At 36.0% G+C, this 26,886-nt stretch overlaps 1 protein-coding gene across 1 annotated transcript; it reads left to right on the top strand.

The window, feature by feature from the left end:
• The first annotated feature begins 8,309 nt into the window (after positions 1–8,309).
• Positions 8,310–22,024, top strand: LOC131154958 (ABC transporter E family member 2). Its single transcript, XM_058107815.1, has 11 exons — positions 8,310–8,638; positions 8,981–9,066; positions 9,189–9,286; positions 9,372–9,489; positions 9,574–9,663; positions 14,847–15,151; positions 15,515–15,710; positions 15,800–15,985; positions 16,092–16,361; positions 21,025–21,270; positions 21,452–22,024. Exons 1-11 carry the CDS (start codon positions 8,536–8,538, stop codon positions 21,569–21,571), a joined length of 1,818 nt encoding a protein of 605 aa, XP_057963798.1. The 5' UTR covers positions 8,310–8,535; the 3' UTR covers positions 21,572–22,024.
• The last annotated feature ends 4,862 nt before the right edge of the window (positions 22,025–26,886 follow it).

The raw sequence follows: 26,886 nt of genomic DNA, 5'->3' as shown, positions 1-26,886 counted from the left end.
AATATTAGATACCAAAATATCATGTACTTTATTATTTGAATTCATTTATTTGTTCAAGTTAAAGTTTGGAATTTATTCATTTAATCTAATTTGCATTCACTATTCAATTACTTCTAAAAGGGAGAGCGCCAATTTTTGGTAGTCCTCAAGTGACAACCTTTAAAATTTCCAAGATATCCATGAGTGCTCTTTTTTTAAATATTAATTAATTCATATTGTGTACTAATAAATTTCATAATGTCATAATACCCCTATTCAATCTTTGTCATATCAAATAATTCCCATCCACACCCTAAATATTCAAATGGCATAACCATCCTTTCTGCGAGGTTCTCCTCGATTCATCTCCCTTACCCAATATTCGAATAAGAACATCATAAATTAATTTGATGGTTGTTTTTCTCCTTGGGCATTATTATTTTCATCCCCAACTCCAATGCCTTTGACATTCTAATTCCAAGAAATGATTAATGCTTCCATGTAGAACAACCATATTCACAAATCGCTCCAACTCCTAGTATACATCTACTCCATCCAACTATAAATTATTTATTAATATAAGAAAATTTGTTATTCTACAAGCTATTAAATTGCTAATTGGTTACAATCCCCTTGATTTTCCTCTCAACATTGCATGATTGGTATGAAATCTTTGATTCTTAATCTTGAAATTGAAATTTATTTATGCACTTATATATTACTATACATGTGTGTGTGTCTGTACGTGCATTTTTTTTCCAACTAATCACGTGAAACTCAACTAAGATAGATATAGAACGTATCCAAGTATAAATCCCTCATGCCGTTATCTATTTTTATTTGTTTATAACTTCTTTGGACACATTCATGAGAGAGAGAGAGAGAGAGAGAGAGAGAGAGAGAGAGAGACCTAGGCAATAAAAGATTAGTGCTAGTATGCATTGCCCTAAGTTCATATCCCCACCAACAAATTTTGTACTTTTTTTTCTTGCTACGTGGTTGTAGGAAGTTACGCATATCTATAGTTATTTTCAAATTTGTTGGGCTTATGTTTAATTTTCGTAATATGGGTGTGCTTGACATGCTTTCGAACATATATACCAAGTAAATCCTTGGGTTTTCTACTTATATTTTTAAAGTAAATTATATTTCCTGTTGGTTTAAGATTTGTCAAAGTTTACCATTTAACATTATTAAATTTTCTTATATGTCCTATTTTTGTTCGGGATACTCACTCTTTTAGAATTTTAATACATGAAAATTTTTACCTTAAGCATTATTTTATTTTATTTTAATCGAGTTATAGTTCTAGACATGGTACATTGAAATTGAAGTAGTGAGTTACTATCATTTAAATTGAAATGAGGTCATGATTGATTGTTAACAAAGTACATACATTAATTCATTGTTGTTGCATTATCAATGTATTATTCATTTCAATTGAGCTATTTGTCACATTTACCTTTGCCCATTTAAGCTAACATATATTAATGCTCATAGTCAATTGTAATTTCAATGAAAATTTTGGGAGAAAGTTCTAACTATGTTTCATCTCATTCTTTAGTCAAGTTAGTTCAATATCTTATTTATATTTTATAAATCTATCATTAATTCTAGAAAAAGGAAATTGCTTTTGTCACAACATAAAGTCTCTTTCTACGTTAATGTTAGATAAGTAGATTCTATTTTTATAATCCTTCTATTTAATGATATACTTTTTTTTTCACTTCATGGCTTTTGCATGGAAAGTAATTCACATATGATTTTTGTTGGCTTTCTTCATTAATTTCAACTTGAGTCTTGATCTTTGATCTTACAAGGTATAAAAAGTGAGTTAAATACTTTTTTTCATTAATTTTATTATATTTAAATATAAGTAATATGCTCTAGGATCTATTATGTACAGTAATAACTTATTATAGCTAATGTATGGATTAGGTTATTTCCCTTTGTCTCACGTGAAATAAGCATCAATGATCATTGATTAGAACAAGATTCTTTTTTGGAAAGGAGTAGGCAATAGTTGATTGTCAGTTTTAAATACTTAATGAGCCTAAAATGTCATGTTTCACAAAGTACTTATAAATGCTAATAATCATACTACTTCCATAATCAATAGAAGGTATTTTGATTTTTATTTAATGAAATCATGTCATCGTTATTTTATGTTGCCCTAATAGGAATCCAAGTGTTATTACATTCAATTGTTCATAAGTTATAAATTTAATATTTTTATTATATTTTATTTTATTCTACTAAAAATGTTATTTATAATTATATTAATTTATATATATATATATATATATATTATTTTCATAATATAAAGACACAGAATTTTTTTTTCGAAATTTTACATTTTTCTTTATAAGGCAGGGATAGAGATATAGATAATTTTTTTAGGTGAATTCGAGGTGCTAAGTTAGACAAATAATTCTCAGTGGATGGATTCAGGTTCTATCCCATTTGTTTCAAATCTGTTCCTTTTACATCCCTAACCGTAGGGACTTTAGAGGATGAAAACTAATTATTTTTTAACCTTGATTTAGGTAAATTTCTATTCATACTACATGTTACTGATAGTTGATACTTTTTATTGTATAAGACATTATATGTGTTAGATTTTCCCATCATCCGTTGTTCTCTAGTTGCCCTCATCCTCAATATTGCATCAATTGGGATGTGGCTTATCTGACAAAACAATACATATAAATATATGACGGATCAAGATCTTCAGCCAAAATTACAGTACATTTTACATTTGTTCTAATTTCATTGATTAGTAGAATAATAATATAATTGTATATTCATTACTTTTTTTTTTAAATGTATTTTCCTATTTATATTGATAATATTAGAGCAAACAAGAAATGAGAGGGAAATAAAGAACAAAAGAGAGCAAAATATGAATTGTTATTGATATTTTTTGACAAGCTCTATACAACCCCTATTTATACAAGTAAATCAGGAACATAAAATTGAATGTAATTAATTTACACGCTCTTGTCCATATTTAGATTATTCGCTGACTTCTCTTAAATAGGAAGTTCATGTAATATCAGTCTCCAATTTTCTTAATACTTGTTGTGATGTTAGGCAAGATTGTTGTTATGAAGTACAACCTTCCTCAATAGTCCCCCTCAAGTTGGCATGGATATTTATGACACCCAACTTGTTGAGTAAGTAATTAAATTGTGTGAATCCAAGAGTTTTGGTAAAAAGATCAACGTGTTGCTGGCTTGTATGCATAAAGACTGTTTGAATGATGTCATTCTATAGTTTTTCTTGAACTACATGACAGTCTATCTCGATATGCTTGGTTCGTTCATGGAACACTAGATTTGAGGTTATGTGTATAGCAACCTTATTATCACAGTACGGCCTGACTGGTTAAAAATGCATTACTTCAAGATCTCAGAGTAAATCTTTTTTCCAAGTAACCTCACATGTAGAGGTCATAGACCTATATTCTGCTTCAGATTAGGAGCATAAAATTGTTGTTTGTTTCTTGGTCTACCAGGAACTGGGTGATTTTTCGAGTAGGATGCAATACCTAGGGACCAATCGTCTGGTGTCCCTGTAGCATGCCCAATCCCATCACAATATGCATGGACTTGAATTTCACTAGAAGTAGACAAGAAAATCCCTTGACCTGCAGATTTCTTAAGGTACTATAGAACCTTGTATACTACATCCAAGTGTGGTATTCGTGGCTTGTCCATAACCTGACGTAGTACATGCACTGAATAGGCTAAGTCTGGTCTTGTGATGGCTAGTTAAATTAGTCTTCCAACAAGTTGCCTATATAATGAAGAACTTGAGATGAGTACGCCCTCACTCTCGTTGAGTGCAAGATTTTGATCCATGGGAAAGTTTCTAGGCTTAGTTCCAAGGAAGCATGTATCTTCTAATATCTCGAGTGCATACTTCCTTTGAGATAGAAATATTGCTTTGGCTGAACGAGCAGCTTCGATCCCTAGAATGTACTTGAGGATTCCTAAATCTTTGAGTTTGAAATGATCGCCTACGTATTTCTTGACTTTATTGACTTGTACCAAACTGTTACCTGCAACAATAATATCATCCACATAGACTAATTAAAATGGCAATGAAATTGCCCTTATGGGATCGGATGAAGAGTGAATAATCTGCCATGGATTGTTTGTATCCTGCATCAATGAGAGTGGATGAAAGTTTGGCATATCATTGCCTCAAAGCTTGTTTGAGACCATACAGAGACTTAAGGAGCTTGCAAACTCTAGTCTCCCCCTTTTGTCTAAACCCCAGAGGAAGCTGCATATATACTTCTTCATCAAGATCGCCATAGAGAAAAGCATTGTTGACATTGAGTTGATGAAGGTGTCAATTGTGAGCAGAATCAAGAGGCAAAATGGTACGAACAGTGATCATTTTAGCAATTGGAGCAAATTTCTTGGTGTAGTCAATACCTTCTTGTTGGCTATAGCCCTTGGCAACTAGTGAGCCTTGTACCATTCAATGGATCCATCAGGGTTGTATTTGATCTTTTAGACCCATTTGCAGCCAATGAGTTTCTTACCAAGAGGGAGAGAAGTAAGATGCCAGATTTTTTTGAACTCGGGGGCATTAATTTCAGCATGCATGGCAGTACACCAGTTAGGATTTGTCATGGCCTGAAAAACTAACTGGGTTCTGTGGCAAGAGAGAGGGTTGTGGTGAACGCACGATTAGAAGGAGATAAGCGAGAATAGAATAGAAAATTAGTGAGAGAATAAGGAGTACCTAATGAACGGACTTTTGCAGAGTTAGATGATTGAGCAGGCCTTGATGGCAAAGCTTGTTCCACATGAAAATCTTACGAGAGTGTCGGTGGCTGAGTAGGATGACTAGATCGTCGAGGTTGTGGAGAAGAGGGTAAAGAAGTGGATGGGGATGGAGGAGAGGTAGGGGGTGAGGAAAAAGATGGTGAAGAAGATGGATTTTCTGTGATGTGGTCAAGAGAGGGAATATGACAAGGTAAATGATGCAAAAGGGAAGAAATCTTCATGAAAGAGAACATCTTAAGACACAAAGACTTTATGTGTTGCAAGGTTATAAAATCGGTATCCCTTTTGACCATATGGATAACCAATAAAAATACACCGAGTTGCTCTTAGATTGAACTTAGATGGGTTTTGCGAGTTAGTGAAAGCAAAGCATAAGCATCCAAAAACTCACAGGTGACTGTATGCAAGTTTGACATTATGCAATCTCTTATAAGGAGACAAACCACCTAAAACATGAGAAGGGGTTCGATTAAAGAGATAAGTTGCGATAAGAATGGCATCCCCCCAAAAGTGTTTAGGCATATGGGCTTGAAAAGTTAATGCATAAGCAACATTAAGAAGGTGATGGTGTTTGCGTTCAGCTACTCCATTTTTTTGGGGAGTGTTGATTCAACTGATTTGATGTACGATGTCTTTGGGGGCATAGAATAAGGGCATGTCAAACTCATGCTCATTATCATTTCAGATTATTTTTATGGTGGTGGAGAATTGGTTTTCAACAAGGTGAATGAAGGATTGCAAGAGAGAACGGGTGTCAGATTTGTGGCACATTAAGTAAACTCAGGTACAACGGGTATAATAATCAACAATGGTGAGAAAATAGTGTGCACCAATATTGGAAGGGACACGATGGCTCCCCCAAATATAAACATGCAATAGGTCAAAAGGTTTAAAAGAAGAAATGGAACTAGATGGAAAATGTGCACGAGTTTGTTTAGCCAATAAACAAATTAAACATAATTTTGAATTGGAACTACAAATTTCTAGGAATTTATTGGAAATAAAATACAAATTTTTATTTGATAGATGACCCAAATGACGGTTTCAAAGTTGGGAAGTGGATGTGAATGTAGCCACCTAACAACAAGCATTCTTGGTGTTGGTGAATTGGTATAAGTTGTCCCACTCAGTTCCCATCCCAATCATATTCATCAAGTGTAAGTCCTAAATGAAACAAAAATTAGAAAAAATAATAATAATAGAGGGTTTCGCACAATTTATGGATAGAAATTAAGTTGAAATGAAAAGTCAGGACGCAAAGGACATTGTCTAAAATAAAATTGGAAAAAAAGTGAACTAATCCAATATGAATAACGGTGGCATGAAAGACATCCAATAATTGAATAGTACAACCATGTACTGGGAAAGATTGAGTTAGAGCAAGGGGTGAGCAAACTATATGATCGGTTGCTCCACTATCAAGAATCCATAAAAGATCATTATTGGACTTACCTAACAATGAAGATTCAACACTACCTACTTTATATGCCATGGATTGAGGGGGAACGAAGTTGTTAAGAATGACCAAAAGTTGTTGGCACTGTTCAAGGGTGAAAGGAAGGCTTATGCTTCAAACCCTAATTGGGCCTAAAGTTACGAGGTCTTAGAGGGAATCCATAGATGCAGTAGCATCAATCCATAGTATGATCCTCTTTGCCATAGTGAGTACATTTGAGAGACTTCCTAGGTGGACCAGGGTGTCCTTCCTTTCGTGGCTGATAGTTGGTGGCGGCCAGAGCAATACCTTCAATGGATGGTGGAGACAAAATGCTGCGATGGCGTTCTTCTTGAAGCACAAGGGCATAGGTACGGTTGAGAGTGAGAAGTGGATCAATCAAAAGTATCTGCCCATAGATCGTAGTGTAGGAGCCCAATAAAAAAACTTCAAGACATGATCTAGTTCTTACTATGTGAGAGTCTCTTTGCGTGCGCTGCAAGTGTAGGTAGACGTTGCTTGAACTGTGTGTAACTTGTCCCACAAACTCTTTAATTTGAAAAAATATGCACTAATTGATAAAGATCCTTGAAAAAGATTATTAATATCTTGTTGAAGCTTGTTTAAGTGAGGACCATTGACTTGGGAGTATTGATCTTTCAGATCATCCCATATGGCGTGGGCAGTTTCACAATAGATCACACTATTAGAATTCTCTTTCGAAATGGAATTAAAAAGCTAAGAAATTACTATAAACATTGCATTGTCTCCATTGTGAGTGTTTCAAAGATTCAGAACATGGTTAAGGTAGTGTGCCATCAATGAAGCATATTTTGTTCTTCACTTGGAGTGTGAGAATCATCGCATGACTCCTTCGTGAGCGGTGGAGAAACCAAATTAGTCCACGAGGGTGATTTGATAGTTGGAGGCATAAGTGATGATTAGGATTATCATATTTTTTCCACCTTGGTTTCCTTTTCAGACATGAGAGTGAACCTTTTTTTTTTTTGAAAATACGGACAAGATCAAACTAGACTAGGGTGCGATTTGAACTGGTGCGTGATCTGGACTTGTTATGTGGGTCGGATTTGGGGCGCAGGTCAGTTCTATGGCACGGGCTAGGCTCAAATGAGAGTATGTTGGCTAAAATAAAATGTGTGGCCCAAAGAGATATGGAATGGAGTGACTATATGTGTGGACTGTGCTTTAGCCTAGGAAAAATAGCCCAAAACCCACCTTCTTCAACCTTGAACAAAAAGGTAATATGCAAGTTGTGCAACCCCAACTGTTCAACAAAATGCTTTATGAAAACAGAAACCAAATTGAATTGATTAATCGAACTAAGTAAAAAAATAAAGAGCTTTAGAATAATCTCACAATCAAGAGTAGTGGAATTCTGAAAAATAAAACTCACACTCAACGTTTGATAGTAACGTTGACGTGAGAAGATATGAGAAATACAACCTTAGTTTTGTGGTATTCAAATATAGAGGAATGAAACCGAGGAGAATTATCCTCAAACAAAAGTTTTACCTCTTAAGGATCGATTTGCTCTGATACCATAGTAAAATTAGAGCTAAAAAGAAACGAGAGGGAAATAAAGAACAAAAGAGAGCAAGAAATGAATTGCTATTGATATTTTTTTAGAAACTCTATACAACCCCTATTTATATATGTAAATAAGTAACATAAAAATAAATGCAATTAATTTACATGCTTTTATCCATATTTAGATAATTCGCTGACTTCTCTTAAATAAGAAGTTCATGTAATATCAGTCCTCAATTTACTTGATACTTGTCATGACCTTTCTCAGCATATGCTTTATTCTACATATTTCTAAGTATTTTATTTATGTAATTTATATTAAGTTAACAAAGAGTGGTATGCAACATCACATGAACTATGTGAATCAAAGATTAATAAGAGAAGACAAAATCTTATTACAACACGATATTTTCTTTACTAAATGTACCCCAAAGGAATGGGCCGAAGAGGGGGAGGGGCGTTAAGCCATGCGGTTCGGCCCAAGAAATTAGTTGGGCTTCGGCAGTTCGGGTAAGCACTTGGGTCGGGGGGATGGACCCAGATTCTGAACCCGAAGAACAAACCCTAGGCAAAAGGCAACCCTGCGGAGGCTTATTCCCAGCACACGTCTCTCTCCTCTCTCTCTTTTTCCTTCTTTATTTTCGTTGTTCACTCCCTGCTGTTGTGACTGAGATCGAGATTTGCGTCTTCTTTACCCTGCAGAGGAGAGGACGGGGCTAGGGTTTCTTCAGGTAGCCTCTGTACGACGACTTCTGCTGGGAGTACAGAGAGATGGCGGATCGATTAACGCGTATAGCCATCGTCAGCCAGGACCGATGCAAGCCCAAGAAGTGCCGCCAGGAATGCAAGAAGAGTTGCCCCGTCGTCAAAACTGGTGCTCTATCTTCATCTCTGTTTGCTGTCGATATTTGTCTTTCTTCGATAATCACACACGTGTTCTATTTATTTCATTTCGTTTTTTGGATTATCGCCTATAGAATTTAATTGATTCTTTTGATCGATTTCATTGTTATAGAGAACAGACTTCGCTCAGTAAGTGCAAGTTTTGTGTAATTCAATTAAGATTTTGATGCTATCACGTATAGCAAGCATTGCAGTTAAAAACCATAATTAAATCTGTGGGTGTATACATGATGGAACCTTTTTAGGTGCTCTTTGAAAAGTAAAAAGGGGAGATTTTGGTTTCGTACTTATATGCTTTGTACTCAATATCTAGGTAAACTCTGTATTGAAGTGGCTTCTTCATCAAAGATTGCATATATTTCTGAGGAGCTGTGCATTGGATGTGGTATTTGTGTTAAGGTTTGTAAATCAAATGTTATGTTCTATCTCTTCTCCTTTCATTCTTTTCGATTTTGTTTTTCTAGTTTAGTAGCCGGTCACCGGTGTGTCGCTTTTGACCATTTTATCTGCTAACAACGCAGAAATGCCCTTTTGAAGCCATTCAGATTATCAATCTGCCTAAAGATTTGGACAAAGATACCACCCATCGCTATGGCCCTAATACCTTCAAACTGCACAGGTTAGTTTTACAACTGCAGTTCCTGAAATAATGGTTTTTCTCAGTTTGTTTCTGTAATTAAGGTGGCAAGCATTTAAATTGACAGGTTACCAGTGCCAAGGCCTGGCCAAGTGCTCGGCTTGGTTGGAACAAATGGTATTGGAAAATCAACTGCCCTCAAAGTTTTGGCTGGCAAATTGAAACCAAATTTGGGGCGTTTCAAAGTAATGTTCTTTTGTGTCATTTAACTAATCCTTCCTTCAAAGCATGTGTGCATTTCATTTACCATTTAGATGCTTCATTTGCAGAATCCCCCAGATTGGCAGGAAATATTGACATACTTTCGAGGGTCTGAGCTTCAGAATTACTTTACCCGCATATTGGAAGATAATCTGAAGGTGACATTATACTTTTTTGTCATAGAAGATGGTTATGTATAATTGGATTAATTTTTAAAGCTCTTTGGGAATTTTTTTTTTTTTTAACACTGTTTTGTAGTTAGTGGTCTAGAACACATTAACACCTAAGCTAAAAAGTAAGCGAAGAGAGCAAAATGGGTCTTGATGTCTTGGAGTATTCAAATATGTGTCTCTTTACACTATGCGTGGTTCACGTAATAGGAAGGAGGAATGAAATTAAGGTAGGAATGTGGTAACTACTTGCACTGAATGGCTGATGAAATTGAAATTTTGATTTTTTTTGCAATGTTTGGTATTGATGAATAGTGGTTGCGAAGGGATGAAAACTTCATCACTTTTTGAAAATATTCATGCTTATAGTCTTTGTAGTTTGTAGAATATGACTTTAATTTAGTCCCATTTCTTAAACAGCCAAAAAAAATTCTAATGATTATCTAATTTAGACCTTCACCACAAACCTTTGAGATGCCAATTGCCTTTTTTTGGGGGGGCGGGGGGCAGTGTGAGATTTTATTTTAGTTTCTTGCATCTTCTAATATTTTGCTTTTCATCGGCACACCTGCGTGTAAATGGATGTCATGGGGCAGAGAAGGGATGAACAAAGGGCATTGACGGCGATGATGATGCTCTGTGGCTTTTACAAGCTTTAATTCTTATATCTATTTGTCTTTGCTTAGTTGCTTAGACTTCTGTTCTTGATTTTTGTTGGCATCGATGGTGCATATGCATGGCGATATCTCAAATCTCTACAAGGATCCCTTCATGATGAAATTTGATGGGATTTATGCAGGTTGTGCAATAATCTGATACAATTTTGTTAGTGTGTTGATGTGTGTGCATCGACATGGGTAGGATAGCTGGTTGATGATCAAACTGTTGCTGGTGAGGGTGGGGGCTGTGGGGCTACGGGACATGAAGATGGTGGTGAGAGCAGCACAAGGTCTATGGTCATTGGGGTGGGGATGGGTGTATTTAGAATAAGAAAGCCTTTTGTTTTGTGGGGCATGGGCATATCTGGAACACTGTTTTAATGGTGCGTATATTGGTCTTTATGAGAATGATGCAGGAATGGAATGCTTATTTTTGTGGGTGAGAAGAGGAATCATCATCTTGTTAAACGGAGGGAATAAGCATTCTGCGCCGATTGTGTTCAACCTTCATTTACAAAAATAAAAGGATAGAATGGTAATCAATGTGTGAATTCTAGGTTCATTTTGGCCCTAATTTGGTGAACTGAATGCCATATTTAGGTGCTCCTATGTGGTGTTATACTATTATTATTAGTTCTCGTGGACTTGAGCGACTAGATGTGGAATTTAGCTTTTGCAATGAAACTTGTATATGCTCATCTTGCCTTTGCATCTCATGAATTTAGAACTTGGACCAAATTGGTCAATCTTACTCAGCTAGATCGGAAATGGACACCAATCCGGTCCAATCAAGCCCTTCAAATCAGATATGAACTGGTATTGACCCAGTTGACTTGGTTAAAACTAGCTTAAATCAAACCAAACTTGTGTCAACCATGGGCTAGGAAAGAAAGGCACTTCAAAAGGGTAAGAGTGTCAGTATTTAACACGTATCAGACACAGCCACGCCCTCAATAAGGCGGATGCATGTTCGTCATGTGTCGGAATTTTTTTAGATTTTTTATTGTTTGGACATGGAAGGATATGCTCAGACGCATTGAGAATATGTTGAGGACACGTTCTAAGACCAAAAAAAAAAAACATTGTTTGGGCCACTTTATACAAAACACAAATAAAAGAAAAAGCTGAGGCAGAGAGGACAGTATATGAGTAGGTCCTTGAGTTTTGTTGAACAATTTGATGTTTGGAATGCTAGCTCCTGTGACCCATACTCCTAGCTTTCTTACCTCCCTCCCAGCCTCTAGTTGCTAGACATTAGCCTCATTGACATCCAGCAATTGCTTCTTCAAGGGCTCGAAGCCTCTTGTCTGCTGGAGGATTGAACTCTTGAACTCAAAGCCTCTTTTCTCTTGAAGGCTTGCAATGTGAGTCCCTCCTTCTTCCTCATATCCTTACCAGTTTTCTACTAGTTTGCATAATATGATTGAACCTTAGTTTTCAAACCGAGACTGGTTTGGCCAGTTCAACCAGGTTCAACAGGCCCGTTCTGGTCAGCCTCCTGAAATTGGATCTGATATGAACTAGTGTTGACCTGGGCGACCTACTCCAAACCAAATGAAACCAGTTCGAACCAGAGTTGCAGCTGGGTCAAACCTACCTCTTGCTCTTAAAGAGAAAAATAATCTGCTGTAAAGTAAGGTCTCTGTGAGTTGAACCCAGGACCTACCGTTGGCATGTCTCAAAGCAGGTATCACCAAATATTTATATACACTAATAACAGCACCTCCACAAATCACTACAATTTTCAAATATTATTGTGTTTTTGACTAAAAAATAGAAATTATAAATAAAATTCTTATATAAAAATAAGAAAAATAGTTGCAAACAAACAAACAAACAAAACCAAGCCTTAGTCCTACTAGGTAGGGTTGGCTATATGAATCATTTTCTGCCAATTTATGTGATCATGGACAATTTCTTTTGGTATATTCAAGAATATTAAATCCTTACTATCTCTTCCCAAGTTATTTTAGGTCTACCCCTACCTTCTTCTACTACCTCCACAGTAACTAAGTCAAAAATAAATAAATAAATAGTTGAAAGTTGAAATTATTTTTAGATGGCTGTTAGGATTTATTTGCCATTTTTTCTTTAGCCTGTTTATATATGTAATTTAAAAAAAACATTTTTATAAAATATTTATATCAAATTATTGTAATTTTATTTTAATAATAATATTATAAGTACAATATTTTTATATATGCACAAAATATATATTAATATATATTTATATCATGCTGGCGTCACTAGTTTGACCATTAGGTTGACCTTCTGGTCGACTGGCCTGACCAATCTGGGGGCTGTATTGGGTTGTTTACCGTTCTGGGTTTTAAAACCATGGATTGAACTATTGAAGTGCCAACCAGTGCTGGGCAAGCACAAAATTGATGTTTGGCATGTTAGGGATGGTGTCGAGCAAGCCAACTTTTAGGCATTAGAGATCTGATTTAAGGCTGAGCCAATTGCTTGTTAAGGCATTAGAGATCTGATTGAGTTTCAGACATCAAATTGTTAGAGCCTTAAAAATGCCGAGCTACTGACTTCTGATTGAGTCCAAATTGTCAAAGGCTCTCTTTCTTCTCATTGGTCAACTGCTTGTGTGGTGTTTGAGACTTTTGAGTGTTTGATGGTTAAATGAAAAATAGATGTTCATGTTTCAGTGTTTTAAAAATCAAAGTTAAAAGGGGAACTGCTAGTTCTATTAGGAGGGTAAATGCAGAACAGTAGGAACATGCTTTTGCCACTCTGCTTATTGCTTATGAAACTTTTCCTTCAGAGTGCACTTGCAACCCCATGAATGTGCTTATTACCTCAATCTTTTTCACTTAAAAGGAAAAACATGCCTAAATATATATATATATATATATATATATATATATTTGTATTAGTTAATATCGTATCCTGGCCATGTCATATCCCTGTTTTTATAAATCACCATATCCGTACCATTTAGTATCCTTATCTCATATTGGTACAGGTTCTCTCAAGGCCGCAGGTCAACCCAACTCCTTACCACTTAGTTAACCTTAAAAAAAAAAAAAAAAAAGGAAGGGGTGAAGTGCAGTTGTGGGCATTCGAATGCACCTCCCCTAGCACACTACCGCATAGGTTGCTGCAACTCCACCAATTTTGTTGTTGTGTCATTATCCAAGAATCATAAAACAAAGAGGAAACTCAGGCCAAATTAAAAATAAAATTTCATTGAATTAAGTTATATTATCTTAATTTAAATAAAAAAAAATCACACCAAAATACCAAATATATTTCAATATTTTCTCTACTACTAATAATAGTAAGTTTTAAAATATATATATATTTTTTCTAAAGTACGAATTTTATCTAACTCACACCAAATTAAATCATAGTATTTTAATTTAAATAAAAAATTGCACCAAATATATTTTAATGCTGTTTGAATTCTGATACTAATAAGTTTAAGAATTTATTTTTGAGTACAAATTTTACCTAGAATGTGTTAGTAATTATTTATTTATTTTAAATGGCTAATAAATGATATGATCACCATTTTTGTATTATCTCATATTGGTTTATAATTAAATTATTTAATTATTTATTTATTTTAAATGGCTAATAAATGATATGATCACCGTTTTTGTATTATCTCATATTGTTTTATAATTAAATTATTATTTGTCACACACACACACACACACCAGTCCCCACTAGTTTGACTTGCCCATCTGACCGTGACCCATTGCCTTTTCTACGTTGGACACTGGTCCAGCTGTCCGGGTTTTAAAACCATGTTTCATATAACATCAAGAGAGGAACTATAGATGCTTTTATCTTGGTAAATTGTGATAGTATGATTTTCATATTGGTTGGTGAGGATATTTTTGTTATATTTGTAGTTAAATGTTTCTCCTTTACATAGCAAGCAAGGGTGCCGTTACTTGAATTTTTTAGATGGAATTACTCTCTTGTACAGGGCTCTGTTTGCTAATGCTCTTAGTGGAAGCAAACTTGCTTTAAACAACAGTGTGTGGTGAAAACAGATGTGCCTTGAAACAGAATTGTGGTCCTAAAACAGAATATGAGAAGCAGCGTAGGATGCTTTTCGTTCTGCTTGCAGGAGTAGGCTGAATTTTAAATCAGCAGGTCTTTTTTTTTTTATATATGTTTTTTTTATACTCAGCACTTCTGCAATAGTATAGCCAAGCACAAAGCTAAGCATTTTAGTTTTCATGGATATATCTCTGCAGAAATTTAAACATAGATAATCTTACCTTACCAAAAATAGCTTTAGAGTTGGTCCATGACCATGATGGATGGGAAAACTGCATCATGGGCTCTGCACAAGAGCGCAAGTCCTCCTAATAAGGAAACCAAGATTCATCAGGGGAAGCCTATCATCAATATGCTATCATTTACGAATTTCATGCACATAGTTACTGCAATATTAAGTGTGAGGATGGATTTTGTCTAGTATCCTTTTTGTTCTAAAATAATGTACATACATTGATCATATCAACAACATATTTTATTCAACAGGCAATAATCAAGCCCCAATATGTTGATCACATTCCAAAAGCAGTGCAAGGCAATGTCGGCCAAGTGCTTGACCAAAAGGATGAGAGAGACATGAAGGAAGAACTTTGTCTTGATCTGGAGCTGAATCAGGTTATAGATCGTAATGTAGGGGATTTATCAGGTGGAGAGCTGCAGAGATTTGCCATTGCTGTTGTAGCCATACAAAATGCAGAGATATATATGTTTGATGAACCTTCTAGTTATCTTGATGTGAAACAGAGGCTGAAAGCCGCCCAAGTTGTCCGTTCTTTGCTCAGACCTAATAGGTTTACTTTGTTCTTGCTTATTCTTGTACTTAGTCCCTGTTTGGAACGTTTTAAAAAATAAGTACTTATTATGAGAAGTACTTAAATAAGCAGTGTTTGGCTTACACTTAAATAAGTTATTTCAAAAATTATTTTTTCCAAACTATTTTTTTAGAAAATTAAGTATTTTTTTTTGAAAATTGTACTTATCTGAAAATGTATTTATAATAAGTAATCCCATCTTGCTTTTTCAGATAAGTACTTCCAAAAAAGCACTTTTCTATAAGTGGTTCCAAAAACAATCCCTTAGTCATAAAATATTTTATTCACTTCATTGTGGGTATTAAGATTAATGAATTGCATTGTTTGCACATTCTGTTTCAGCTATGTAATTGTGGTGGAGCACGACCTTAGTGTCCTAGATTACTTGTCGGACTTCATCTGCTGCTTATATGGGAAGCCTGGTGCATATGGAGTTGTCACCCTACCATTCTCTGTCAGAGAAGGAATTAACATATTCTTGGCTGGATTTGTCCCTACAGAAAATCTACGATTCCGGGATGATTCTCTGACATTCAAGGTAAGTGTCTTATATTTCTGTGCATAAAGTGGCTTCCTTGTGTTAGCTGCTGTTGGAATTACTATTTTTAGTTCTTTGTTGCCACCTAGGTTGCTGAGACGCCACAGGAAAGTGCTGAGGAAATTGAGACATATGCACGGTACAGATATCCAACCATGGTTAAAACTCAGGGTAATTTCAGGCTTCGTGTGGTCGAGGGTGAATTTACTGATTCTCAGATTATTGTGATGCTGGGTGAGAATGGAACTGGGAAGACAACGTTTATACGCATGCTGGTACTATTTCCTTTTAGTTCTGTTATATATGCTATTTCAGTTATTATACGGCACATGTCTATTGCCTATTGGACTGTCTGAGTTATTTTATGGGTTGAAACTGCAGGCTGGTTTATTGAAGCCCGATACTGTAGAAGATTCTGATGTGGAGATACCTGAGTTCAATGTTTCTTACAAGCCCCAGAAGATTAGTCCGAAATTTCAGTCTACAGTTAGGCACTTGTTGCATCAAAAAATACGTGATTCATATATGCATCCTCAGTTTGTCTCAGATGTGATGAAGCCTCTCTTAATTGAGCAATTAATGGATCAAGAAGTTGTGAACCTTTCTGGTGGAGAGTTGCAAAGAGTTGCACTATGCCTCTGCCTTGGAAAGGTAAATGATTCTTGTGCTGGTGTCTCTCTGCTATCTTGTTGAACATGATTGTCTACTCAATTAAACTGATTTGCATATACATGTTAACCCTGCCATGGTTGAGTTGACAGGATTTTTTTTTCCATATAATTGAGTTTTTATCCCCAAATTACTTAAATTTTTTTCCCCTTGCACTATATGGGAATAGAGGATGGAAGAGAAATTTACACTTCATAAATTTTGCCATCTCATTATTTGTGTCCAAAGATATAGAATAATCTAATAAGTAGGAGGTGATGTTCCAGATCCTGCGACTGTGTCTGAATCTGTACATCATTCGTACTGAAAATTAATGATCCATTCATGTGGCCATGGGATTTGTGTATAATGTAGTGTTAACCAAGCTCAGGAATATACAAGGCTTTATCTAGTAATAACATGAAGTGGGGCGATGGTAGGAATAGGGTCAAAACCAAAGATGCACCAATGGCAGGCCTGAAATGACATGATGCATTACAATAGTACAACTTTCAAAAAGATAGGATACCTTGTGTGTGTGTGTGTGTGTGTGTGGGGGGGGGGGGGGGGGGTTTATATACCAATTTATTAATTTTTAAAAAAGTATATATTGAAGCATCGTTGGATATTGGTTTCTTTGTTCTGTTTGTAAAATAAAATATCAAGGTAAAACATATTTAAGATTAATTATAGCCATTATTCTCTTGTACGTTTTACAAATAGATTTCAGATTTCATGTGTCAATTGGCATCATTCATAGTTCATAATTTCACACCATTTTATAAAATTGCCATACAATTTACAATATAATCACAAAAGCACCATCAACAATAAAAAAATCCAAGTACGGTGCCTATACTTGCCATTGATTTAATAGCAAATACCTGGGAACATGAAAAACATTGACCCAAGAGCAAATATTATTCCAGCAACTAAAAAAGAAAACAAAAACAAGACAATACTCATCAACAGCATATCATATTCACTAGTGCCATCTCTGGAAAGCATAGCTTCCTTATTCAGCTTCACAGTTGATAAATTGTATGATTCTCCATGAATCATTCAATTCATATTAAGACTCAAATCTACTGGAATCTAATGGATGAATCACAAGATGCTCTGAATTGTGTAGTTGGATGGATACAACTGCTTTAAAACCCAACCAAAAGCCTTTTAAGCTTTTCTCTTTTGCATGACAACATTAATGCCCTGTTTACCTAAGTTCTGTCCTGCTCAAGAGAAGAAAAGAGTCTCTTGGCCTTCTCTTTTCCTTTTTGCTTTCTCTCCCTTCTCTCTCTCTGTTTCTGTTTGTATACCTGCTCCTTAATCAATTTGATATCAGAGTGAATCACGATCATCCCTATCATATCCATCTCCATTGAAGAATCATCCCAAACCCAACAATCACAGTATCTTCATTGCTGTCAGCAGTGATTTAAATCAGAGAAATCTTATGATTTTAAAAGGCTATTGAAGCACTGACAGACACATCATCATTTTTCATCATCTTAAAACTTTCAGCTGAAACTGCACACTACACTTTTGAGCACAACTTTTCCGAGATCATCTTGCGACACCATCACCATCAGAGATATACACTTCCGAAAAGTAGCTTCCCCAAATTTCTTCTCCATTTAACAGCATGTGGCCAGATGCGCCACCTGCGAAAGAAATTCTTGCCACCAACTGCTTCATTCCCCACTTCCCCCACTTTTTGAGTTATTTAGGCACTGCTACCACCAATAGACTCACAACCCCTTGATCTATCATCAACTGTAAGTCCATTGCTGGAGGACTTGTGCTGGTGCTCCACATGTCAGCCAATTGCTGCATCTTGTGGGTGGTTTGTGAGAATTTGAGAATTGTGGAGTAAGTTAGAGAAAATTGCATAAGCTCAGACAAATTGCAAGCTTGTGCTTATAGTCTCTATTGAGGTAACAATATTCTCCTATTCATCTTGATTAATGTTTAAATGATTATGCCTAGCAAAAAAAATGTTTAAATGATTAGGAAAATTAGTCATTTGCATAATTCCAAGTTTCTTAATTCTATCTTAAAAGAAGCTGCCCTTTTTTCACATGAATTCCTTTGGTTCATTAATTGCTTGCATGGTTCACATTTGGTTCGCAGATTGCCTATTTTTAGGTATAAATTGTTATGTTAGAAGAATTTAATAGTTTGTATAAAAATAAAATGTTATTATCATAAAGCTAATGACAATCTAAAACTTTTTTATGAATCCATCAATAGGGGGAAATGTCTATTCCTTTCCTATTCCATGCTGGATGGAATAATAAGGAATAGACAAGGAACAACTATTACGACTACTACATTTCTCATTGTATTCTATCTTATTCCTAGGAATAACTATTCTGAGAACCAGTCCTTGTCATATCATGCACATTATATTCAGTAGCCAAATGTGCATTCACTGTTGTAATTTTAGTATTCATGTCATTTGTAGTCAAGTTAATCTTCCGGAGCATAATTGTACCATATTGCATTATCCTGTGGACACTAACAAAAGAATTGGAATCATTGCAACCAAACCCTGCTCCAATCAATACCAAGCTTTATCTGTTTTCTTAGAAACTATCATGTACTCTGTAAACCAGAAATTTGATCTTCTTAGTGAACAATTTGCACAAGTTGTTGGATAAACACCCTGTAGTAGGCGGCCAAGATCAGTTAGTTAGGCAGTTAGGGAACCTAATGGGGTCTCCATATTAGTAGGGTCAGCCTCAGGCATTCTTCCCACCCTTAAGTTCCTTCCAATGGTCCCCAATAGGGTGAGTCCAATCCCAAGACCACCTAACAGACCAGTTCAGCCCTTTCAGCCTAAGGTTAGCTTGGAGTCCATGTTTGAGGAGGGTAGTTTTGATGAGGTTGACAATGTGGATTACCAACCTAGCCCTGGGCATATCCCACATTCACTTAGGCATGGCCAGAGGAGGACTTGGGAGACAATACTAAGATGGTCAAGGTAGATGTGTGTACCTATGATGGCAAACTAGATCTGGTAAGGAGATGGAGGACGACTATGAATGGTATTGCATGAGTGACGAGGACAATGTTAGTATGTCAATGAAATTTGTAGGACCACCCAAGAAGTACTGACGAATTGTTTGACAAAGCAGTCAGATGAACCTCCAACTACCTAGTGGGAAGTGACGAGACAAAGATTGAAAGAGAAGTATCTCCCTTCTTGGTACAAGAACCAACTGTTTAGTGAGATCTTGAACCATGGACAAATGAGAACTGAACCATTTATATGTAAAGCAAGTTGAGGAGCTTTTGCGTAAACGTGGTATTGTTGATGGCGCACACAGTAAACACTGGGTTCCTTGGTCACTTCAAGGAGGACGAGGGTGTTAGGGGGGGAGGTTGAATTATATTCTCCTTAGTCTTTAAAAGGCAGCCTATCAAAATGCTGTTGCCTTTTAGAAGTACCTCAAGATTCCTTGAAGGTCATCGTCTCAGGTGAGTGAATCTAGTTAGTCTAAATCCTTTCCTTGATATAGGTTTATCATTCCATAATCTACCATGTAGAGAGTACTGTGAGGATGGTAAGAGTCCCATGATTTCATTTGTTTAGTGGGTATAGTTTTCCTCGAGCTAGTAGCTCATCTGTGCAGCATCATCATTGCCACAGTAGAGGTCACATAGCTGCTCTTTGTCCCCAAGGAGCCTTAGCTTTGGACATGATTTATTGTGAGGATCAGGTTGTGAATGCTGAGATGAGGTGAACTAGTAGATGATTTCGAGAATCATGTTAGCATGGTGAGGCATGAATTTTCCATTACTATTTTTCACCTTTTTATTAGATGTGGGTGTAAGACATGTAAGCTGGTTATTCATGGGGGTTAAATGTAATCTCCAAAGCTGCCCTTGGTAGATTGAACCTTAAGGTAGACTTTGAAGACCTGTCCTGCATCACTATCTCATTTGCTTAAGGGATGTGGAGTAGATTGTTTGGTTTATTTGGTGAGGACCCACCCCACCCCACCCCCGCCCCGGGTGTCTGAAGACTCTGGAAAACCTATTTGGTATTTCTATTAATAGGATTATAGATGTTTGGATGTGTGTTTTTGTTGCTGTTAGGTGAGGCATTTGGTTGAAATGGAGAACACGCTTTTTCATGAGAAAGAAATTGTCTGTATATGTGTTTGGCATCTCATTGGTTTTTCAGTGCTTCCTGTTTTTAAGGGTCAATGCTTTTGAGGACTTTCGGTTGGATTGGAAGGCTTTATTAAATTAATTGTTATTTATTTTTGCACTTCTCTTTTCAGTAAGCAGATTTCTTGTCTGCTTTTTTGTATTTTCTTTTTCATTTACAAATCTACTTCCTTTTCTATCTAGAAAAAGATACTGAATAGTGGAAAATTTGTCCACGAGGTTAAAAAAGGTTTTTGTCAGAGGCTACATCTCTGGAAAGAATTGGATGTTCCTCTGGGCGTGTTCCTCTTTGTTTTGTTGATCAGCAGTCATGGAGACTGAATTTCATATTATATTTGTTAAGTCTCATTGAAACTATGGATATTGCTTTATTTATTTATAGATTTTGTCATTTTAGCATCACATTTGTTGTTTTGACCTCCTTATGATGAAAAAATAATTACTTGTTGGAAAGATAAACATTAATGAGTTATTTGTTGGTTTTATGCAGCCTGCAGACATTTATTTGATTGATGAACCGAGTGCATATCTTGACTCAGAGCAGCGTATTGTTGCTTCAAAAGTAATAAAAAGGTTTATCCTCCATGCAAAGAAGACTGCCTTTGTGGTTGAGCATGATTTTATAATGGCAACTTATCTGGCGGATAGGGTTATTGTGTATGAAGGGAAGCCATCTGTGGACTGTACTGCAAATGCACCGCAGTCATTGTTGACTGGAATGAATCTTTTCTTATCGGTAAGCCTCAACAACCTCTGTAGAATAGTGGCGGTGAATTCCCACTCTGGTATTTTGATTACTTTCCCTTTTGCAAGCCCTGATGTGCTTCTTTTGTTCTTTGACAAACTTTGGTAACTCATGTAATTTTTTAATAAACCATAATATTTTGAACGTCACTTCCTTATTGCACTTCATGCAGCATCTGGATATCACATTTCGGCGGGATCCAACTAATTTCCGGCCAAGAATCAACAAGCTGGAGTCGACCAAGGACAGGGAGCAGAAGTCTGCTGGCTCCTATTACTACTTAGATGATTGAGATGGTTATAAGCAGGTTTTGTTTTTCACACCACCTATTGTTTCAGATATGCCCTCTCCTTTTGGCATATGCAGTTGGGGCTGGAGCTTTTTATCTTCTATTACAGTTGGTTATGCAAGATTAAAGGGCGACATATGTGTTAGCTAGGGGGGGAGGGGAGGGGAGGGCTTAGAAGAGGCATTCAGATCTCGACAAATGAGAGGCCTTTGCTTGGTGAAGGGTTCATCTTTACTGTGTTTCCTAAATTATTATGCGCTTGCAGGTTATTTGTATCATTCGAATTCACCGGTTTTGGTCATAATATGAAGTGGGTGGATTTTTAGAGTTATTTGATTGTATTTTATCTCTTTACATTAAGTGCTGTATTTTTCACTAGTGTGAAAAATACATGGCAAGGAAAAATGAATAATAATGGCAACTAATTTATTATGGCTTGTATTTTGTGGCTGGTAATACTTTTGCTGATTATAATCTTTTTGGAATTCTTGATTTAAATATGGAAAGAATATTTAGATCTTTTCTCTTTTTAAAATTTTTTTTCCCCTTTGGGCTCCTTTGATTTAAGTATTTTATTTGAAGGAAAGAAAAGAAGACGCAAGCTTCATGGAGCTTTTGATGTTGACAATCCTTCGGCAATCAGTTTGGGTTTCCGTTCAGCTACCACCCTCATTTCTAGAAGGGATAAGAATTATGGACATAAGATTTGAGTAAAATATTATAGAGAAGTTATGGGAAAAGGAGGCTGATCATCTTTTCTGGGGAGGACCACGTTAGGCGTCCTCTTCAACCAAGCTGATCGGAAATGTAAAGTAAGGTCTAGTTGAAGAAAACTTAAAATCCAGACGGTGGCGGATGCCCCCATTATTCCACTCAATGAGAGTTGCTATTCGGTCCCTAAATGTGTTAGCTGAAAGGAGTTGGCCTCGTGTTAGGTACAAATTCTCTTCCCATTTTATTATTATTTTATAATAAAATATAAAAAAATACTTTGTTTTGGAAAAATTTTCCCGTTTTCGCAGCTTGGGGCTGCGAACACTTCTCTCCTTTTTTTTTTCTTCTTCATGTGCTGCCTGTGCCTGCTTCTCTCCAAGCTTTCCTCTTCCAGTTAGAAAAGGTTTAGCTTCCCCTTTCTGCCCACCCGTCACCGTCCATGACCACCACAATGCGAAGCAAGAGGCGCTGGATTGCCCCCAGGGCTGAGCTCAGTTGGCAAGGGCGGACTCCGGGATTTCCTTTCACGAGGTGAGCCTATTCCTGGCATCCTGGGTTCGATTCTTGCAGCGGGCGCCTGAATTACTTCTCTGTGGTGGGTGGGGCTCCTGCTACAGGGCGTGGGATTAGTCACATGCCGGTGCGTGCGGACCGTAAAATGGACGCCCGTTGACGGCTGTGGATACCCGGCGTTACCCAAAAAAAGAGGCGCTGGATTTGACGGAGATCGATGGGGTTAGCGTAGAAGCCTCAATGGAGAGAAGGATTGTCAAAAGGTATAGGATTGTCGAAAGTAGTAGGTGAGAAATGGTGGGAAAGGTGATGGATGTGTGGTAAAAGCCTATAAGGTTCAAATGAGGGGATATGGAGTTTTGATAAAAAAGTAGTTTTTTTTTTTAAAAAAACAATGAAGTGTCATTTTGCGAGTTGGGCACTACCTGCATGCACATATTTTTTTCTATTCTAAAAGAATAATAAAAAAAAATAGTGTCATTTGATTTGAGGTCATGTATGTGAGCAGTCTTGCACCAATTAATTAATCATTTTCAAAAAAATTTAATTAATTAATTGATTTTTAAAAATTTTAATTTATCAAAATAGAAAAAATCACAGGTGGGGCCCAAAAATCCAAAATTTACAAATAAAAATTCAGAGAACCTAAAAATAACGAGAAAATGAAAAAAAAAATCCTAAAAAATAAGAATTTTGTTATGAAAACCATAAGGGTTTAATGAAGGGGTTTAATTTTGTTTGATTACTTTAATATATATTTAAATGCTTAAATACTAAATTTTGAATTTGATTTTCTAAATTTAATAGAATATAATATAAAATTGCACTCGATTTTACCTAAATTTATTAAAATTTAAAACAAAATTTGTGTGCCTAACTGGGACCTAACTAGTAAAAATAAGGAATGGGACATCATAAAAACAAAGACAAAAATTTCTTCCAAATACCTTGCCCAAAATTGGGAAAATGGATAAAGATTCAAAAGTATAAAAAACTGGTGAGTGTAAGTATTTTTAAAAATAATTTATTGCATTAAATTGAAAAATATGCATTATTATTACATTTAAAAATATGATAAAAAATTGCATTATATTATCACAATGTACAACGACACTTCTTTTTCCATGGAATACTATATACAACTTAACAGCGCAAGGTGTGAATTCTTAATTGCACATGTTAATTTGAAAAAATAAATAAATAGTGGCACTATAGGTAAAGTGTAAATTTTAATATTTTATTAGATTTTTATCTAACTTATAAAGTTTTATAAATATTATCGGGTAACATTTAAGCATTAAACCCTTATGGTTTTCATAAAAAGATTCTTATTTTTTATTTTTTTCATTTTTTCGTTATTTTTAGGTTCTTTGAATTTTATTTTTTTTGTAAATTTTGGATTTTTGGGCCCCACCTATGATTTCTTCTACTTTGATAAATTAAAATTTTAAAAAATTAATTAATTAATTAAATTTTTTTGAAAATGATTAATTTATTGGTGCAAGACTGCTCAAATGCATGGCCTCAATCAAGTGACATTATTTTTTTATTATTATTTTAGAATAGAAAAGAAGTATGTGCATGCAGACAGTGCCCACCTTGCAAAATGACACTTCATTGTTTTAAAATAAAAAAAAATTAATTAGGGTCAAAATGACATTGTTTTGGGGTCTAATATGCTACCTCCTTTCCTACATGCACCTCTCCCAAATTAATGAGTTTTCCACCATTTTATTTTTGAATGACATTGTTTTTGAATCTTCTAGGCTTCTACCACCATTTTATCAAGCAGCACGCGAAGAAGAAAAAGAAAAGGAGGAGAGAAGTGATCCATGCAAATCTCGCAGGACCAACCTGCGAGATTTGTTTACTGCGAGATTATTCCCAAACAAAGTATTTTTTTTATTTTATTACAAAATAATAATAAAATGAGAAAAAACTCTATTATAAAAGCTTAAAACCTTTTAGACAAAGGTGTGGTGAGGAAAATTGGGACCACGTTTGAAGAACTCGCATATACGTTTCTTGAGATAGTTGACAAGGTGTGGGGTCCTCAAGACATAGATATTAATATTTGAGAGGGACGGAAGGGGAGGGCCTCCCACCCTAATGAACAAACCTCCTCTTTGGTATAAACTGAGGTGGAAGTGTGCAATCCCCAATCTTCCCTAAAAGGTAGTGGGAAATCTTAAAAACAAGAGGGCAGAATGGATTGGACAACCAGCAAACAATAAAGGGGAATATTTCCTATGGTAAGGTTTGGGCCAAGTCTTTCGCATAGTCTAGGGTCAAGTTTATTATATCTGAGATCATACTCATGATTTATCCGAATTGCTAGTTGTGATGCTGGTTAATGTTTCGTGGATTTGGTGCCGTATCGGGAGTTCAATGTGGCTCGTCAGTGCCTGCGTCATAAAAGAAATAAAAAAAAAATAAAACCAAGCAAGAATAAAGGAAGAATAACATAGAATAAACGAGTATGAAATGAAAAACAAAAAAAAAAAATCTTACCCGTAACAAAGGATACAAACATGAGCTGCTCATGAAAAGAAATAGGAAAGAAAATGGTTTTATAAATAGGGAATGTCCAAGATTAGATGGACAAAGGGTGTTGAGGGCCACGAGAAATGATAAAGGCGTCAAACATGAAGAGGCACTTAGGGAAATTGCTCAAGAGAAGAAATTGCCTTGGTCCACAAAAGCCAAAGAGGTGACCTTGGGAAAATGCCCATGGAAGGAGGTCATCTTGGTTCACACAGCTAAGAAGGTATCCTTAGGAAAATGCCCAAAAAAAAAAAAAAAAAACACAATCAAGGGACCACCTCATTCTTTCACCCAAGGTGGAACTCCTCCCAAGGGAGAAGACCCAAGGCCAAAATAAAATAGGAGGGCACCATGGTTCCTTAATGGGGAATGGACAACAAAGACAAGGAGAGGTTCCAGGACCCAAGTTGGACCTCCTTAGCTCAATAAAGGCAAATGCTTAAAGAAAATTTAATGGAAGTACCTTGGTCTAAATGGCTGAGGAAAAGCTCCTTAGCTCCGCAGTCTAAGAATCGTCTTAAAAAATATTCAAAAGAGGAAGGCAGACAAAAATCTCTAGGACCACCTTGACGAAAATATTAAGATAGCCTGGGGAAGCGACAACAAGAAATGATTTTCTTACAAGCCAAGTTACAAAAGCTTACTCCTAAACTTGATAGTCTCCTTCCAAGCTAAGTAGGGCCGTAGGGGTCATCTGACAAGGTAAAATTTAGCCCATGTATTGCAAGGGACTTGTCGGCTGCCTAAGGAGACCTGAAGGGGCTATAACCTACATAACCCCCTCATCATGGGTGAATAATCCCCTAATGATGGACCTTTAATCTCTAAAAATAAATTTATATAAAGAAATGTGAAAGGTGGAGGTAAGACACATTTCTTGTCATTACTATTGCTCATTACATCTCCATTATCTTTGTGGCCTACTTAATTCTCTTAGACATTGGAGCTATCCCCTAGTGGCCACTGTTAAATGTCCCACCCGGGAGTATATAGTCCAAGAGGGGGGTGAATTGACTCTTTTTGCGTATTTGAGTTTTCTCTACAAAATAAAACTCTTGACAAGATTGCAAGCAAATATATCACAATGTATAAAGTAAATCAAGCACAAGACGTAAAATAAAGAGTATAGGGAAAGAAAGTTTAACACTGGTATTTTAACGTGGTTCGGCACCAAACCTACGTCCACGCCTTAGCACCAAGTCAAGGATTCCACAATCCACTAAGGATACTCTTTCACCAGCGGAGAAGCCTTATAACTCGAGAACAAATCCCTACCGTGCTCACCAAGAGCTTTCGGTTCACAAAGAACCTCACCAAACGGTTCACAAAGAACCTTTTATAAGATGATGGAATTACAAAGAAATACTCCAAAAATGAGCTAATATCAATTACAAACCAAACCTCACTCTATTCTCTCAATGAATGATTCACACAAGATTAAAGAGTAAGAGAGAATGAGCACTTGTGAATGATAAACAAAGATGCAAAGTGCCTATGTTTTGTATTCAAAGATATTTTTCACTATGAACTTGTATAAATCACCAAAA

The sequence above is a fragment of the Malania oleifera genome, chromosome 5 (assembly GCF_029873635.1).
Source record: "Malania oleifera isolate guangnan ecotype guangnan chromosome 5, ASM2987363v1, whole genome shotgun sequence".
Taxonomy (NCBI): domain Eukaryota; kingdom Viridiplantae; phylum Streptophyta; class Magnoliopsida; order Santalales; family Ximeniaceae; genus Malania; species Malania oleifera.
The sequence above is the reverse complement of the archived record's forward strand: the minus strand, read 5'-3'. Positions and strand labels throughout refer to the sequence as shown.

Excerpts from the sequence above, each read along its gene's own strand:
- LOC131154958 (XM_058107815.1), top strand. The coding sequence starts at position 8,536 with ATGGCGGATCGATTAACGCGTATAGCCATCGTCAGCCAGGACCGATGC. Across the intron at positions 8,639-8,980 it reads TTGCCCCGTCGTCAAAACTG|GTAAACTCTGTATTGAAGTG; the intron begins GTGCTCTATCTT and ends CTCAATATCTAG. Across the intron at positions 15,711-15,799 it reads ATGATTCTCTGACATTCAAG|GTTGCTGAGACGCCACAGGA; the intron begins GTAAGTGTCTTA and ends GTTGCCACCTAG.